Source organism: Raphanus sativus, chromosome 9 (assembly GCF_000801105.2).
Source record: "Raphanus sativus cultivar WK10039 chromosome 9, ASM80110v3, whole genome shotgun sequence".
NCBI lineage: Eukaryota > Viridiplantae > Streptophyta > Magnoliopsida > Brassicales > Brassicaceae > Raphanus > Raphanus sativus.
The window spans coordinates 25,252,686-25,271,880 of NC_079519.1; the positions used below are offsets into that span (position 1 = coordinate 25,252,686).

Genomic DNA, 19,195 nt, shown 5'->3' on the forward strand with positions numbered 1-19,195 from the left:
CTGGGTTAATGGTGCTCTTAGTTCTTCAAAGCTTTGGTTATTGCATTGACATATAGGTACAGCTCCAAAAGAAACTGCAGCAACTATAGAATCACAACAGTTATGGCTGTACCTTTTTGGCAGCCACAGGAGGGGAGATCACTTTGCAAAACTTGTCAGCTTCTTTGCAAGAGAAACTTGGGTTCACTCACGGATTACAGTAGCAACCTCCATGGAAAAGTATATGGGTATGGGTTATCAACAAAACTACATGACCACAAGTGAAGAAGTATATCTCAACAAAACTGGCATCCAATAATAAATATGATGATACAATCATAAAATGTCTTTGACTTTGACAATGAAACACGGGAAAATAAATAGGCATAATGTTAAAAAAACCACACGAACTCTTCACACTCGGTTCATACCAAAGTGGTGAAAGTGAGACTTAAAAGGTGGAAGAGTTTTACAAGAGGGTGAGTTCAAGTTTGGGTCGGTTAGGCTGAGGCTCCACTACCTCCATGTGAATCCTCACTGTTTGCAAGACACTGTAAGATAAACTTCCATCCATCTTAACAATCTTCTGCTTCTCCTCATCTACGTACCAATCACCCACTCCTTTCTCCCCTTTTCCCGTTAAGTAAACAGGGCCTTCGATTCCATACCTGCATAATAAAATCCATAACGATGTCCAGTGTCAGAAGACATGATTGCTAGCGAAGTAAGAGGAAAAAATAAGAAGAAAAGGCAAACACTACTGAATTTTTATTATGGTAGTGAAACAAGTAAAAGGATGGATAACGTACTTTGGGACGAAAACAATAAAACCATTGGATCTTATCTTCACAACTCTTGCCTCTGCATCTGTGGGTCTGCAACATGAACACACACAGAATTTCTTTAATTCTTTACCAGTCCATGGCTCTAAAATTAAAGTATGATTCAGGAAAAAAAGTAGACGGTCTATACCGGTTTTTGAAGTATATGAGGGTGTGCAGCTCTACTGAAGCTCGACTAGCCATCTGGGCATTCCTGTGCCGATAGTTCAAATCTGAAACAAGTCAATGAATTAGAATACTTGCAAGTTTGCAAATTTTGTCTCAACACTTAAAAAGGATGGAAAACAATAAGCCCTTACTATCAGCAACACTTGTAAGTTGAGGTCTGTCTTGGAACACTGTTGGAAGCTTGTATATCCCTAATGACGCAGCAAGTAATCTGTGCACGAAGACATCTGGAACCAGGGAAAAAAAAGCAAGGTTGTTGCATCTAACATGTGAAAACAAAAGGAGAGACAGTGCAAGTTTTCACTTACCAGCATATCTTCGGATAGGGGATGTAAAGTGAGTGTATAAGGGTGCTGCGAGTCCATAATGGAGATACTCTGGAGGACTGAGATCCCCACTGCAGAAGTAGACAGCCTGAGTAGCAATAAATTTAAATAGTTAGATATGGCCATATCCTGCCAAAATCACCAGCAATTTAAAACTATTCAGTCATCACGGAAGCATTACCTGTGTCATGCACCTAGTTGCCAATATTCTGATCAACTTATTGAAGTATGGATCCTCACCCTGAAGAATAACGACATTGGTTAAGACTGACCGAAGCAAGTAAAAGACGTATAGCATTCAAAGAAAACTTGAGCGTGAAAACTGAATTTAATTATGAGTAGTATGAGCAACCCCAATTGTAGATATGGAACCGAAGTAGTCAAAATGGCTAAACAGTGGCTACGTAAATAAGATACTACAGGCAAAAAAAAACTCACCACAGCTCGGTCCAGTGAATCAGCCAAAGCTTTAGATGAAGAGACATCTAAGCTAAGCCCAATAGCTGCAGCAGTACGCAACAACGGTTCAAGCATTTCTCTTGTTGGAGTAGGATGACGCCTGCATTGAAGAACCAAACCAAAGATGTGATGAACTTTTATTGATGATATAGAATGAACAAAGAAAAATACAGCAAATGCCCATTAAAAGATAACATGTCATTAACAGCTATTTGGGATCCCACAATATGCATTATGCTAAATAAGTATTGCATTATGCTAAATAAGCATCACTTATGGCCAAATTTTACATGAACACAATTGTAAACAATTCATGTAACCAGGAAAGCAGCATAAGCATCTTTGGCAACGATTGAAATCTAATTTTGTCACAATTGTTGGGAAATAATTGCAACCAGTTTTAAGCAGAGAAACACTTCAACATATACAGGATGATTGCCATCTTTGACGCAGACGCAAGCTATAAAACCTTCAAGAACTATCGCAAACTTTACCTTAATAGTGAACACGAAGGGAATTGATTAAGAATCTGTTCAGCGACTGAAACATTTGCAGCAAGCATAAACTCCTCAACCATTTGGTTTGCTTCCCGAATCTGATACATGCCTGTGCAAAACACAGTCACAGAGACAGAGATGAGTACATCATGGGTGTTTGGGTGACAAAGACTAAGAAATTATCCTTCATTTCTTTTTGCTCAGCAAACATACCAATGTCAAGAGGATCATGAGTCTCAGTATCAATCTGAAATTTAACTTCAGCAGACGCAAGAGTCAACGCTCCCCTATCAATACGCCTTTGCCTCATTATCTACAGGTTTCAAAAGCAAATAACAACATATGACAATTTGTGTTCTTCTTTCTATCATTTCTGGAACATATGACAACACGTGAGAGGAGGCGTCTTAAACCTTTGCCAAAGTATTCATGTTCCTTAGATCTGTAGTCACGGGGTCTGTCAATCGGCTGCAAATAGTGACAACACTTATTAGTCTTGTGCATAATGTATAAGAGGGAGTCTAGAAACATTCTACAAATTAAAAGAATAAACAATACAATAGTTTTACTGTAAGAACAAAGATAAGCAAACAAACAACTGATCCATCTAAAAGAGAATTCACCTGTCATCCATCCGAGCCTGAGCTTCAACATAGGACAATGCTGCTGAAGACTTGATTATACTCTTTGTAAACCTCGTTGAGATTATTTCAGCTTCAGGGCTCATTTCCTAAATATATGAATATGCTTAGGCTTAAACTTTTACTAATTTACTAATATTTGTAACATAAACTTTTGGGCCTCCAATTGATAGATAATAGATAAAGCATATACCCAAATAACCGAGAATGCAAGCCTTTCCACATCAGCTCTCAGCGAGCAAATATCTGCAAACAAAACCATGTTTCTTGAGTGCATTGGAATTCCAACATATAGGGAAACATATCCTGTAAGAGGATGTTACCTTCAGTTAAAGGCTTGGGAAGCATGTCAATACGGCGCTCAACAAGGTAGACAGACGTGCCTCTTTTTGATGCCTCATCATCCAAAGGAGTACCAGGGTGTACAAAATTTGTGACATCCGCAATGTCTAATTAAACATGGTCAAGGATAAGCATCATAATTTCACTCACAAGAAACGAGACATGAAGAGAATCCAATGATACTAGCCAAATATTCTAGGAGACTGAACACTAGTGGGCATAAAACAGATCATCTCCAAAGCACTTTTAGGACTAGATGATTTTAATAAACTCGAACAACGAAGACAAACGGTAACAGGAGCCATTTCAAAGCGTTGGTTGTAAACATGACAAAGTGATTTGTAACTCATTGACTCTTGACATGCCCTAAATTGAAAGCTCAGTCCTATATATAAATTATAAAGTTCTAGGATACGGACTCCAAGTTCAAAGTTCCCGTTTGGAAGCGATGTACAGTGCAATGCATCATCAATATCCTTGCAACCTGTTGGCACCAAGAACAAGTTAATCTGCTAGTACACAACAGAACTAATTGCAGACTGATTATATTGGCAAAACACATATATATTATCAAACGAGTAGGCTTTAGGTACATACCTGGAGGGTCCACACTAAATACAAGCAAATGTCGCAAGTCTTGTCTAACAGAACTGGAGACGTCTTCAGCAGATACAGACCAGGGTAAGGGTGGCAAGCATGCCAGAACTTGAGAAGAGAATGGCGAGTAGTCAACATCGTTCTCTATCAAGACAACCTGCAACATCCATAAGAAATAGTAAGGAAGTTATCCCCCACTTCCTAGTTCCTACCAGAACAGAACCTAGAAATCTGATAAGATTGCCCCCACCTCTGTTTCAGTTTCCCTGTCACCTATCTTGCCGATTGGTCGTACATAATGGCCAGAAGGATATCGAGACTGGCGGTCCCAAGAATCAACTGCCACTACTATCCTCATATCCAGAAGGTTCTCAAGCTGACGAGTGTTAATGCGAATCTTGGGAATTCTGCGATCTTTAGAGACAAATAAAGCATGCGCCGTTCCACCACTTCCAGCAGGTAGGGACATTGGTTCAAGAGATCCACAATAGCTGCACAATAAATATCATGCAACTTAGGAACCATCATCCAGAAACCAGAGTTTCAAGAGTACAGAAAGTTAAGGAAAAGCAAAAAGCGTAATTTCACAGATAATAGACACTGAAATTAAGAGAGCTAAAGATAATTGTCAATTCATATGTAGAGTCAACAGCAACAGACACATCTAAAGAGAGTATATTGGCATGTCGGTTATGTTCATATGATGCATCCATGTGTCGTAAAGAAAAAAAAAACAAGCAAGAACAAGAAGAAACGGGTAATCAAGAAGTGAACTCACGAGTGCCAATTTCTACGGATCACACCGACTACACGACCTGAAGGACGAGCAGGGTTAGCATTTTTATCCCCAGAGGTTTCTTGGGCTAAATTTGAGGTTCTAGGAGCATCATCAGCACTGTTGGGAGCCAAATGAACAGTATCATCCTCTTCCTCTTCATCTGCATTTGATATGTGAACGAGAGATATGTTTGACACAACTTCATATGCAGGCAGATAAATAGTTTGACAATATATATGTAGACACTAAAAGAAACCTTCTTCAGCTATAGATAATGCCTTCTCCTCTTGCCACTGATCGCGAGGCAAGAGCTCTACCGCGACAATATCACCATCGAAAGCCCTGTTCATGTTGCTGCGCCCATAGATAATAATCTCTTCGCCAATGCTCTCGCTTCCAACATAAGCTTCAAAAGGATTGAAACGATTGACACGCAGTTTCCCTTGATGATATATTCCACGGTGCAAGCCAGCAGTAATTTCAGACATGGGCTTATGCTGCAGGCAGAAAAAAAAGAACATAATTATAGGAGACAACAGTTGTTTGATGACACTATTGAGTCACTTTAATCACATTACCTCTAGGTATACAAGTTTCCTCTTGGAAGGTCTGGAATCATCAGCATCTTCCATAGTTACGTCTTCACCGGTTGGTTGAGCAAGCAGATCCAACAATTCAGGTTGCCCAATTGATTTAACATAAGCCTCAACTGATACAGAAACACTCATTGATAAGCTAGCTTCTATGTCATTATTTCAGATGTATCCAACTTCTATGATAAAAAAAGGTAAAAGATGATTTACATACTTGTCTCAGCAGATATTCCCTCTTCAATGGCTTTCCGTTTATTCTCTCTGTCATTAGTGACAAGCAACACCTGAGATGTATCTCCTAGATGCTTCTGGTACCATAATGTAGCGACACGAATAGCTGAATGCCAGATAACATTTAGATATTTTAACAAGAGATGAGATGAAAACTGAAAGCTGCAGAATATTTTCTATGGTATATGGAAACCTCTATCATTGTGGTCATTGGCAGTCTCTCTCTCCATGGCCTGCACATAAGTATCCCTGTGGAAAGTTTAGTCAAAGTGAGAAATCACAGCTAAAAGTTCCAATGATTATCATAATGAGATCATCCAATAAAGATCACATAAAATCTGAGGACTAATTGGAAGAGATTCTTACTTGTGGACATGATTGGAGAAAACATAGAACTGCTTGGCTGGATTGCTGCAGAGAGTTCTGATTCTATTGTAAACAGATTTGTTCCTGTTCTTAACCTCGTCAAGCACCACAGACAGAACAACAACATTGTCTATGGCCTGATTCTCCAACAAATCAATCTACCAAACAAATAAACGAAAAAAAAAGCAAATCAATTTAAGCAGGAACAAGCTCAAAGTTGTTAGCTTTATATTTATAATAATGAAAGAAAGTTACTTGGTGAAGAACGACGTTGGTATCGACAACAATAATCTTAGGGGAAGACAAACGAGCAGCTGAAGTATCGCAAGACTTGCAGGAAAAGGCTCCACAGTATATGTCATCTCGTAGATAAACCTCTCTCACTTGCTGCAGCAGCAGAGGCGGCAAGTAAAGAACAAAACTTAAATACTCGGAAGGAAGAAAGAATAGAGAGAGAGGAACAGACCTTTTGAATACGGCCTCCTCTTGTTTTCTTATTGAAAACCTTGCTCTGTAACATCTTTCTTCAACCAACTTTGCTCGACAAATTGTTTCGCCGGTGGAAGATTTCAGTCGTTGCAACGGAGACCGAAGCTTTTAAAATGTCTTAAACCTAAGCCAATGTGAGAGCCCTATACCTCCTTCCTTTCTCGGTCCCGACCGGTTTGGTAGTTCTTTTCGAATCGGTTTAGTCTGAATTAAACCGAAATAGTAATACCTCAAACTGAACCAAATTTACAAGATAACTCTAGATGCAAATATAGTTAAGAGATAAATACTTCACTCAAAACTATAAATGAAAGCAACAAAAATGAGAAGTTTTTGGATGGATTACCAACTGTATTAATATAACTTTGACATAGTATTTGAACATATATATATATATATATTTCTAATCTATACTATGATTATAATATATTTTAATATAAATCTATTCTATTAATATAGGAATATGAGATATTGATAAATGTTATGTTCAATTATGTATTTCATTTATTTAAAAGATTATTCTATCAAATTAAATTAATTTTAAATACAAATATGACTATAAAAATCAAATATAAAATTAAAAAAAAAAAAAACAAAAATATACACATCCTTTCAAAAGACATGTTAAAATCTAGTTTTATTCATAAAACGAATACATCTATGCTAAAAATACATATCTCAAATTTACACTTACAAATATATTTTCTCCAATTTTTTTAATTATCGTTAGAAATTTATTTTATTAAATAAAATAGATTACTAACTAAAATAGATTATTACCTAAAAAAGTATTGGATCGAATGGTAAAACTTTTCCAATTAATCACTGAGATTAACGGTATAGTGTAACTGTAGTGGATGCGGACGTTTGTGAATATGTTGTTGCGGTTTTAATCATTTTAAAGAAATTTATATAACTGGTACAATAATTAAAAATTAGTGTATTTACAGGATATTTATGATTGATTAATTGCAGTGATTAAATAATAAATTAAAAATAATTATATTTTATATTATTATAAATATATCAAAATCATAATATTATAATAAATATATTTATAAAGTTATACTATTATTTTTTTTTAATTACAAAAATTATTTTTTAAAAAGTTTTATAATATAAATTAAAATAAAATATATGTTTTTAGTATTTCTTTTATTTTTATTTAAAATTTTATTGAGTATTTTTATTTTTATATTTATTTTTAAATAAATTACCCTTCCGCAACCGCAAATACTAATTGAAACCAATTTTTAAATTTTAAAAAAATAGAATGGTTTAAAGTGATTTACAGTGAAAGCCCTCTTGGTCCAGTGGTTTGATTAAGGGTTCAATTACTTTTACACCCGGAGGTCTGGGGTTCAACCCTAGAAAATATCAAATTATGTAGATTATGGAGAAACATGTTACATGAGATCTTCAGCTTGGTGTAGGGCGTACCATCGAAAATGAATCTCATATGACGGTTCAGAGTGGTGCAATCAGGCGTGTATTCTCATAGGGTGGTAGAATTGTCGGCTGTATAATCATCTTTGTAATATTCTCATCGTTGTAATAGCATAATTAATCGATAATAATCGATTCAGATGTTAAAAAAAAAGTGATTTACAGTGTTTTTATAGTTGTCGCAAAATATTAATAACCGATACTAATAACAAAAGCTGCGTTGAACCAGTGAGATTTTTTTGAACAAAAATAATTGGTGAACTTTTGATAATTTATTGAGATCTCATAATTTATTTTACTTATTCTAAAAATAATAGTAACTGTTAGAGGATTGAAGAAAAGTCAAAAAAAGATTAACGCGTTGGCTCGGCTCGAACGCGGCTCAATAGTTGGGAGTAATGTGCGGGCAGGGGGGGGAAGAAATAAACGGGACGGTACGGTAGATTCCAAAACCGCAGTCTCAGACAAAGCTTAGCATCTCTGCCCCCCTTCCCTTGCTGTTGACTTTACCCACAAGTCAATTCCAAAACCCTAGCTTCATCCCCCACCTCTCCCCCCCTTCCATCCTCAAATCCTTATCCCTCTCTTCCTCTCTCTCACAGATCAATCCATCTCTTCTCTTCTCTCCGAGCTATCCATATGCTCCGTTCGATGCCACCATCCCACTTTCTCCGCCAACTCCTCTTCTTACTACTGCTGCTATCACCATGGACATCTTCTCGCGCCGCTGAGCCGTCCAATCATATCTCCGTATACGGACGCGCGGCTAGCAGATCGCTGCTGCACTCTGAGTAAGCTTTCTCTCTTCTTAAATTCAGTGATACTGATCACAGTTTAGCATCAAAGCCTCGTGGAATATTGATTAGCTGTTCTCTTAATTGGTTGTGATGTTAATCAGTGAAGAGCCAAACACGGAGCTTGTTGTTGATCTTTCTGGGAAAGTCTCGTTGATTATGCAGCCGTCAAGAAAACCAATCTGGTCTTTCTCATCAGGATCACCCATTCATTCCTCCTATCAAGCTCCTCTTCTAAATGTTGTCAACAACACAGGAAACGCCACTGAGATTATTAGTAAAGCTTTCGTTGTAGAGTACATAGACGACAACTCAGATGTTAGTACCATGGTTGATGATGATGGCTATACTAGAAAGGTATATATGGATAAATAATATTAGAAAGACTTTTGTTCGTTTCATGCATCTCACTTTCCATGTTAAATGCCAGACTATGGAGGACTTGATGAAGGAGATGCCACGTGTGAGTGACGATGGTCTGACTCTTGGCTCCAAAACCTCTACCACCTATTTGGTTGATGGTTTGTCGGGGAGGCTAATCCATGTCTATGGGACCACCACCCGAGATAATAATAACAACAACACTAGTTTCATGGTGAAGCCCACTAGCGCCGACAATCTGGCGAGCATACAGCTTCTCATCACGCGGACAGATTCAAAACTGGAGCATTTCGATAAGACCTCAGGAAAGCCTGTGTGGAACGTGACCGTTTCTCACTTCAGAGCCGACTTGCGTTGTGATCCGGCTTTCAATAGAGACAAAAACCTCGGTCCTGAAATCCTCACTGGAATCTATCTCCCGTTGCGATGCGGTGGTAATCACACTGACGTCCGTTCCCTCGTTAAATCAGGAGTTTTTATTAGGATGCCTCGAGAACCTGAAAGTGGCAATGAAGCCAAAATGTTGCCCTCTTCAGTAAACAGAAAATCAAGGAAGTTATGGGAACATGGTGTGTTTGGCAAAAACTCTGGATGGTCGCCTGTGAAATTACTTGTCCCTCTATTTGTTTTGGTTGCTGTTATAATCTCTGTTTACGCGAAAAGCTTTTCATCGAGGGGCGGTGATTTGAGTTCAAAATCTGGACCTTCCAAAAAGAAGAAGAACCGTAAATCAGGGAAGGATAAGCAGACAGAATTTGAGCTGGTTGAAGGGGGTCAAATGTTACTAGGCTTCAATGACCTTCTAAATGGTGGAGGTGACGGGAGAAAGATTGGTAAGCTGTTTGTGTCAAATAAAGAAATCGCAAAGGGAAGTAATGGGACTGTGGTGTTTGAGGGTATTTACGAAGGCCGGCCAGTAGCTGTAAAACGCCTCGTTCGTTCCCATCACGAAGTTGCTTTCAAGGAGATTCAAAACCTCATTGCATCCGACCAGCATTCGAACATCATTCGGTGGTACGGTGTGGAGTACGACCGAGATTTTGTTTACCTTTCTCTAGAGCGATGCGCGTGCAGTTTAGATGATTTGATCAAAACCTATTTGAATTTCTCAATGACGAAAGTGTTGGGAAATGGCGACTCTACGTATGAGATGAAACTGGACTCTTTGGAGGGAGTTATGGAAGGAAAGAGTTTGTGGAAAGTGGGAGGCCACCCGTCACCTCTCATGCTAAAACTTATGAGGTTAATTTGAACATCAATAGTAGTAACCTTTGGTTAGATGTTTTCTTGATAAGCTAGATCGTCACCTCTTATGCTAAAATCTATAGATTAATTTAATCTTTTGTTTTGCTGATTTACTTTTGAAAACTTGTATTCTTCGTATTTTTTGTGTTTTCATGCAGGGATATAGTTTTTGGGCTTGCCCATTTGCATGAACTGGGAATAGTTCATCGGGACTTGAAACCACAAAATGTATTGATAAGTAAAGGGATGACTGTGAGTGCAAAGCTTTCTGATATGGGTATTAGCAAGCGTCTAACTGGGGACATGTCGTCATTGGGTCATTTTGCCACAGGTAAGTTTCTCTGTGTCTTTTGTTTGTTCCCCATATTGTTGGCATGAGCAGAACTACATAGCGTCCTAGGTTGGTGAGCAAAATGCTTGCTAGTGGTGGATGATTTGTTGGCTGAATATGTTGCTTATGAAACGATTTTTCAAACTACTTCTTAGAAACATATCTGTTTAAAAATATGAAGGAACGATTTTTCAAACTACTATTTAGAAACATATCTGTTTAAAAATGTGAAGGTTGTGGTAGTTCTGGTTGGCAAGCACCGGAACAGCTACTTCAAAGTCGCCAAACCCGTGCTGTAGACATGTTTAGTTTAGGATGTATCCTGTTTTACTCCATAACTGGTTGTAAGCATCCCTTTGGACAAGACCTTGAACGCGATGTCAACATCGTGAACAACAAAGTCGACTTATTTCTAGTCGAGCATGTTCCCGAAGCTTCAGACCTGATCTCTCGTTTACTGAATCCAAACCCTGACTTACGGTAAAAATGCCATTTTCTTCTCTTCTCCATTGATCCGAAATCCTCTCAAGTCTCTTTTATGATATTTTGCAGTCCTAGTGCAACCGAAGTGCTACTCCATCCCATGTTCTGGAACTCAGAGATGAGACTGTCTTTTCTTCGGGATGCTAGTGACCGAGTAGAGCTTGAAAACAGAGAGGCTGATTCGGAGATCTTGAAAGCAATGGAGAGTACAGCTCCAGTGGCTATAGGAGGGAAGTGGGATGAAAAGCTAGAACCTATCTTCATTACAAACATCGGACGGTACAGGCGTTACAAGTATGATAGTATTCGTGATCTGTTACGTGTCATCAGAAACAAACTGAATCATCACCGAGAACTTCCTTCAGAGATCCAGGTTTCTCTCCCTCAAAGACTGTTAACACACATGATGAATGATGATAGCTTAAACTAGTTGTTATATTGAAACTCTTAATGTCTGTCTTTAGGAACTTGTTGGAACGGTTCCAGAAGGATTCGATGAGTACTTTTCTGTTCGGTTTCCAAAATTGCTGATTGAAGTCTACAGAGTCATCTCTGTGCACTGTAAGGAAGAAGAAGTATTCAGAAAGTACTTCAAATGCAACCACATGTAAATAACGGGTTTGCTTACTTGTAATCCATGTTTGTTATTGCTATATATGTTTACATAAATTAACTGATTTCTAAACTAGTTGCAACATGCATCACTAATCTATGTATATATGTATTATCTCATGTAAACTTCCGTTTCAAATAATATTTGTACTATTTCATAAATTCTTTGTTATCTGCCGTGTCGATGAAATGCATGAATCCATTGGTTTGCCTCTGGGTCATGCTATCTTCATAATCATAACCATCGCCCGAGGTCTGTGGCGTGTTAAATTGACCAAAAGTGTGGTTGATCTCTGGTTTCGAAAATTGGGATCAAACCATCTCGGAAAATTTTCGATAATTTTTATAGCACGAAAACTCATTTATTTATAAACACTACAATTATTTTAATTGGGAAATTTTCATCGAATATATTTTATGAGTAAAAATAAAATAAAAATATTATTTTATCAGATGAATATGTCAAATATGTAGAACTCAAATAAAAAAAATCAAAGACTCAGATGAATAAAAAAAAATCAAAGACTCAGATGAACTATTTGTAGATAAAATTCTAAATATTAAAATATCTATTAAGTAAAATTATAATTTTTAATTTGTGAAATATTTTCAGTAAAAACTGCTCCAATAATAGTCATAGAAGGAGAACCATGTTGTCAAGTTAAATACTCATGGCATCTATTTGACACTTGCTTTGTTTTTTTCAACATCATCTCTAGACTGTCCATTAGTCCATACCTGAAATGGACAATTAACAATGTCTTGTTGGCTAGCCGTTTAATTAACACTAGATAGAGCCATGCACCTTGCACGGAATGAAAAAATTTATAAAATGTTTTTATCACTAATTTTGATTTTACGACATGTGACAAATCAATTATTTTGAAAATTAGACATAATAATTGGTGGAACAATAAAAAGGGTTCATAATTAATATATCAGGTCTTGTGCCAAAATTATGGACTCTGAACTAATTTTTTTAGTTATATAATTTTAATTCAGCACTAAATAAATTTAATTTCATTTTGCATTAATATAGATTAATGCTGTGATGGCGCATTGATTATCCATTCATAAAATCATGAAAAAATATAAATTATACATCATTCAAATTTGAAATATGGTATATTTATGGCGTTAAATTAGGTCGGCAATAAATTAGGAAAACATATTAAAAACCTTATATAATTATAGTAAAAATTAAATTGTGATAGCGTATATATTGTTTTGTGGGTATTTCTAAAGATTATAAATACACATTTTTATTTCTAGAAGTATATCTACACAGTTTGGGAATGAATATTTCACAAATAAATTTAAAATGCATTTAGTTTTTCAAAAAGTTTCAGTTACAAAGTTTTCATATTAACATATTACTTATCATAATATTTGTTTATCTCAGTTACATTACATAAAGTACATGTTATTATGCTTAAAAAAATACATGTTATTAAAATGGGCTCACCTTATATAGTATAAAGTTGTATGATTTTAAATATTTAAAGTAAATCAAATAATTTATTTAGTTTTGTCTTTGTAACAAATAGACCATAAGTTCAATATTGTATTGTTATATATTACGATGGTTTGATGTCTTATTGATATGTTATTTTGAACCATATTAATAAGAAATATTAAGTTGATGTCTCGTAAGCTTTTTTGGGTCAACTTAAACTTAACAAAATATTGTACCAATGGCACTATATGTAATAAATCGGGAATTCGGCCAAACAAAACCTCAACTTTGCACGAATTGCCAAAACAAACATAAACTTTTGGGCTGACCAAAAAAATACTAAACTTTCATTGACTTTCTAATTAATTAACAAAGTTTTCGTTGACTTGCCAATTTAGCACGCCGTCAGTTAACTTAACATACGTCGTTTATTGTTGTCGTTAAAGTTGAAACGACGTCGTTTTATATGATTTGAATAATAAAAACAAGTAGCCTCCTGGATTCGAACTCAGGTTGGGTAGGACATATGACAAGGTGTTTTACCACTGGGCTAGTAGCACTTTCAATGTACTTAATAACATATTTAATTTTATTTGGTACTCATTGAATATAATTTTCTTTTTCTAAAACCTAAAAAAATCTTTAAAATTTTAAAATTGAAAAATAATTATTTTTATAAAATTAATTTTGAAATTAAAATGAAAAAAAAATATTCTTAAAAAAAAAATCTTTAAAATTCAATATCTAGCTTAAAAATCGAAATTTAAGAAAAAAAAAATTATTTTATAAAAAAAAATTAAACTTCGATTTTTTAAGCTGGATATTGAATTTTTTAATTTTTATTTTTTTTTAAAAAAAAATTATTTTTTTCATTTTAATTTCAAAATTAATTTTATAAAAATATTCCTTTTTCAATTTTAAAATTTTAAAGATATTTTTAGGTTTTTAGAAAGAAAAATTATATTCAATGAGTACCAAATAAAGTTAAATATGTTATTAAGTACATTGAAAGTGCCACTAGCCCAGTGGTAAAACAGTGGTAAAACACCTTGTCATATGTCCTATCCAACCTGAGTTCGAATCCAGGAGTCTACTTGTTTTTATTTTTTAAATCATATAAAACGACGTCGTTTCATCTCATTTGAATAAACGACTTATGTTAAGTTAACTGACGGCGTGCTAAATTGGCAAGTCAACGAAAACATTGTTAATTAATTAGAAAGTTTAGTGTTTTTTTGGTCAGCCCAAAAGTTCATGTTTATTTTGGCAATTCATGCAAAGTTGAGGTTTTGTTTGACCGAATTCCCGTAATAAATCTAGTAAAGAAAGGGTAATTATAAAACACGGCTGAGAGTAAATATAGAAATGACACATCATCATAATGGCATGTTTGTAATTAAATTACCAAAGCAAGGTTACTCCTAATAATTGCTTCTGTTTTAGTAAGAATAGTATTTGCACTGTCTACATTAGGAAAACCTTATATTTCATCTATCTTCTAGTCAAAAAAGACTCTCTCTCTAGAATAATCCTCCATCTTCTCTCTTCGATCCAGAGAGCTTCCGACTTGTTTTTTTCCGACACCGGCCGACGGGTGGGCTCTTTTAGCCACCGTCGGTCCGGTCGCTTGCTTTTATTTCTCTTTTATATAGCGTAGTACTTCTCTTGGATCGGTGGTGATCCGATTTTGGTCTCCGGCGGCGCGCTCTTCTATGGTGGTCGTCCGGCTCTGCTTCTGGCGTCGCCACTTTCCCTTTGGTGTTGACGGCCGGCTCTCGATGGTTCCCTGGTATCCTCCAAGACCCGCTTCCAGGATGAGCTCTTCAATCTTCTCGATGAAGCTCTCCGGTGGAAGGGGTGGTGATGATGAAGTTGGATGCGGATTCGCCGCATGCCACAGAGGAGGCCCGGTGAAGCACCGTTCTGTTAACGATGGTCTTTAGCCGGGATGATTGGCCGAGAGAACCCAATATCTCCAATACTGTTGTTGGTGGTGGGTTGTCGTCGGCATGATGACGGAGACGGGGTTCTCCGATTGGATCCAGTGGATGACGGGAACCGGTGACCGGAAGTCTTCACCGGCGTCTTCTCGGTTTCGATGTGACGACGAGGACGCGTGTTTCGTTTGTCGGGGATGAAGGACACGTGGACGGCTTCGCATCGCTCTCGGACGCGTGGTGGTGGTTGGCGCCGCTTCGGTTTAATTGGGCCTAGACCCATTGTTTTTTTTTTTTGTCTTTCGGGCTTAGTTGTGTTGTTCGGCCTTTGGGCTTTCTGTAGTATCGGATGGGCTTGCTCCTTTGGGCTTGCCCTTGTTTAATAAAATTTTTCAGATGGCAAAAAAAAAAAAGGAAAACCTTATATTTAGGAGAATGCACATTTCCGCAAATCGATGCAACTGTCTGAATTGCTAATGACCACTATACCCCTACACTCATCAATCGCATACTTCCTAATTTGTGTTGTTTTTTGCAAATACTCTATATTTTATTTCTGACAGCCCATATATTCACGTTAAATATTTTGTGCAATTACTCTAAAAAAATATCTCTCCCGTCAGATAACTCACCTTCTCTTCTCTCTCTTAATTATACTTGTTTCAATTGCCAAACCTCTTGTATCTCTCAGTAAATCAGAACTCTCTTTTTTCTTTTCCACCCATCTTGATACTCTGTAATCTCTTGTACCTCGTGTTTGTTCACTTCAGAACAGGAAACTTGTCACAAGATTCCACAATTGTAGTTAGGTTCATAATTTCATTAATCATGAAATCTATGATGTGTCAAGCTATATACTTCTTTATTCACTCAGATTCTATTATCCCTGCTCTAAAATGAACTGATCATGTAATTTGTTACATGTAAGGCTATAAACACTAGATCCAGCGAAGGTATTTATTATCCATGAACTAAAAATGTATTAATATCGCTTTGAAATCTAAAGAATTTAGAGTTTATATGCCAGGTTATATTTGCTCGGTGGACAAAATCACCCGTATTTTTGTAGTCACACGGTTAACCTATGCGTTTGAAATGTATGAAACGACCGGTCAACATTTTTATTTAAATTTATTGAATGTCAGGATCAATATTCATGAACTTCTTTGCACTCACGTGCTCATTTTTGTGTAGTCCTCATTATATTCCTTCTTAAAGTTTCCCTGTCCAATAAGACGTTTAACCAAACTTGTTTACATATTGTTAATTTAATATATAAACAGTTACATAAAAGTTTAACCATCCAAAACCCTCCCACATCTTAGCTAAACTTTAAGATATCTGTTTCCAAAATACGAAGACAATGATAACATAGATCTGGAGCTGATATAATATCATAATACAAAGCACACGAGCATTTGATCGAGTGAAATCCATCAACACAGCCTTCGGTGTTACCCAAGTGATTACTTCTAATTGAACTATACCATGGTTACATAGGACTAGAGTAGCTGGTTATACCTGGCTAAGATATTCAGTATACATTTGCAGATAAACAAAGGGAAATCGGCCAAAAAAACACTGAACTTTGCAGGAATTGCCAACAGAAACCTGTACACTTGTCTGACCAATAAAAACCTGAACTTTTATTGACTTATTTAGATTATTAAGAAACTTACGATTGACTGGCCAAATTAGCACACCGTTAAACGAGAGTTAAAACAGCGTTAACCCAACATTAACTGTTGACGTTAAGTGAAACGACGTCGTTTCGTTTTATTTGATTTGAAAATAAAAAAGGTAGACTCCAAGGTTCGAACCCAGGTTGTTTGAATCAAATGGCAAGGTATTTTACCACTATGCTAGTGGCACATTCTATGTATAAACAAACACGTTTACTTTTATTTGGTATTGATTTTGAATATAAAAAATTCTCTAAAAATTTAAAAGGTCTTTAAAATTCCAAAATTTTGAAAAATAAAGAATTTTTTTATAAAATTAATTTTGAAATTGAATTTAAAAATAAAATTTTATTTTACTTTTAAAAATCAAAAATCTTCCAAATTTTACATTTTTAAAAACAAATTCCAAAAAAAGAAAATTTTCATTTAAGATTAAAAAAATTGAAAATAAATAAAAAATCGAAAAATAACAAAAAAAATTATAAAGAAATTTGAATCTGAAAATAATTAGAATCTATAAAAAATAATTTTTTTTTTTTTTTTTTATAAAAATGCCAAAAATAAAATTTTCATTTTTCAAATTATTAAAAGAAATTTTGAAAAAAATAAAATAATTCGAAAACAAATTCAAAAAAAAGTGATAAAAATTTTCAAATCTGAAAACATATAATAAGAAACTATAAAAAATAAATAATAATAATAATAATAAAAATTATTTTTTATAGTTTCTGATTATATGTTTTCCGATTTGAAATATTTTAACTTTTTGGAATTTTTTTCGATTTTTTTTTCAATTTTTTTTTATAATCCGAAAAATGAAATATTTCTTTTTTGGAATTAATTTTTCAGTTTTTAGAAATTTTAAAGATCTTTTTAAGTTTTTAGATAATTTTTTTTATATTCAATCAGTACCAAATATAATTAAATGTGTTAATAGTTTCATTGATTGAGCCACTAGCCTAGTGGTAAAGTACCTTGTCATTTGGTCCAAACAACCTGGGTTCAAACCCAATGGTCGACTTGATTTTATTTTGAAATCATGTAAAACGACGTCGTTTCATCTTATTTCAAAACGACGTCGTTTCACCTAACACCAACATTTAACGATGTCATTTTTTTCTGTTAAATTTGCTGACGGCGTGCTAAATTGGCAAGTCAACGAAAACATTGTTAATTAATTCTAAAGTCAATGAGAAGTTTGTGTTTTGTTTGACCAACTCATATGTCCAGGTTTCTTTTGGCAATTCCTGCAAAGTTCAGTGTTTTTTTGGTCGATTTTCCGATAAACAAATGTTTTGATCATATTTGCCTAAGGCATAACCAACTTAGTACTTGGCCGGCTATATTTCACTTTACATAGTCAAATAGAAAATTATCCCATAGAAAAATTTATTATAATTGAACATACTCCCTCTGTTTCATAATAAGTGTCACTCTAAGCTCATTTTCTTGTTACACAAAGAGTGTCATTTTACAATTCCAATGTAAATTATAATAACTTTCAGCTGAAAATTAATTGCAAACTGCATTGATTTTATAAATAATTTTATTTATCTAAAATACTATTGGTTAAAGAGGTATAATTAATTACAATTTACATATATTTCAACAACTTTCTTAATCTATGTGAAAAATATCACAACGACACTCTTTAAGAAACGGAGGGAGTAAATTCTATTATTGGAGTTACCAGGCTATTATTGTAACTATGTCCGCTGGTCTTTTTGTTAACCTGAAAACAAAACGATGGAGTAATTATATTTGGCTAATTTATTCATTCTCCTATTTGTTTAACTTATATCCGGCTAATATTGTACTTATATCTAGCGGACTCTTCTATATCCGGCTAATAAGTTCAGTGTACAATTTCTAGCTCTTTTTTTCTGAAACACTTTTTTTTGAAACACTAGTACAATTTCTAGCTAACATGCGTTTTATCCATAGCTTACTGTGTGCAACTTATAATAGTGGCCCCCACCCATTTTCCCCAATTCGACACAGAAACCTACATTTTGTCCGATTTCTTCTGCCTCCTTCCCTTTCCATCACCATGGACACTAGTCGAAGCTTTGCCAGCGACGATACATCGATTCGTCAACAAGATTAGAAAAAGGTCGAAGGACTATTGTGTCACTGCGGGCAGGCCCACCAAAATAACAAAAACTTGTACTGACAAGAATTCAGCATGGATGAGATTTCTATTAGAAATGCATCTTATGCAACTATGGTCTATGGTTATTGTCACACGTTTTCCAGAAAAATGAAAAAAAAATTAGTATATCTTAACTAAATGTAGACAAATCCTAATAATCCTAGACTGAACTGTCAAGCTAATTTCTTCGGGAGTATAGTATAGGGTTACTATGGTAATATACTCTCACTAGAAGAATACGTCAGCCCCCAGAAAATAATGCTTTGTGTATTTACCTAATTTGTCAAATTTTTATGGTTTTGAATAAATTAACTCTAAGAAGAAAGGGATGAGTATATAAAATTAAAAGATTAATATTGCACAAGAGT

The 19,195-nt window shown here is 35.2% G+C and overlaps 2 protein-coding genes across 2 annotated transcripts; one reads left to right on the plus strand and one right to left on the minus strand.

Moving 5' to 3' along the window:
* Positions 1 to 266: 266 nt before the first annotated feature.
* Positions 267 to 6,444, minus strand: LOC108828662 (exosome complex exonuclease RRP44 homolog A). Its single transcript, XM_018602410.2, has 24 exons — positions 6,286 to 6,444; positions 6,075 to 6,206; positions 5,820 to 5,977; positions 5,647 to 5,702; positions 5,437 to 5,559; positions 5,208 to 5,338; positions 4,886 to 5,126; positions 4,630 to 4,789; positions 4,102 to 4,342; positions 3,852 to 4,008; positions 3,670 to 3,738; positions 3,236 to 3,361; positions 3,106 to 3,158; positions 2,895 to 3,001; positions 2,685 to 2,739; positions 2,485 to 2,584; positions 2,269 to 2,380; positions 1,754 to 1,874; positions 1,497 to 1,556; positions 1,298 to 1,403; positions 1,121 to 1,216; positions 952 to 1,033; positions 789 to 854; positions 267 to 647 (listed from the first exon to the last, which is right to left on the minus strand). Exons 1-24 carry the CDS (start codon positions 6,337 to 6,339, stop codon positions 449 to 451), a joined length of 2,805 nt encoding a protein of 934 aa, XP_018457912.1. The 5' UTR covers positions 6,340 to 6,444; the 3' UTR covers positions 267 to 448.
* Positions 6,445 to 8,153: 1,709 nt separating this feature from the next.
* LOC108827971 (serine/threonine-protein kinase/endoribonuclease IRE1a) lies at positions 8,154 to 11,762 on the plus strand. The gene is made up of 7 exons (XM_018601499.2): positions 8,154 to 8,545; positions 8,653 to 8,905; positions 8,979 to 10,171; positions 10,333 to 10,505; positions 10,739 to 10,985; positions 11,058 to 11,361; positions 11,453 to 11,762. The coding sequence occupies exons 1-7, from the start codon at positions 8,394 to 8,396 to the stop codon at positions 11,597 to 11,599; spliced, it is 2,469 nt and encodes an 822-aa protein (XP_018457001.2). The 5' UTR covers positions 8,154 to 8,393; the 3' UTR covers positions 11,600 to 11,762.
* Positions 11,763 to 19,195: the final 7,433 nt, after the last annotated feature.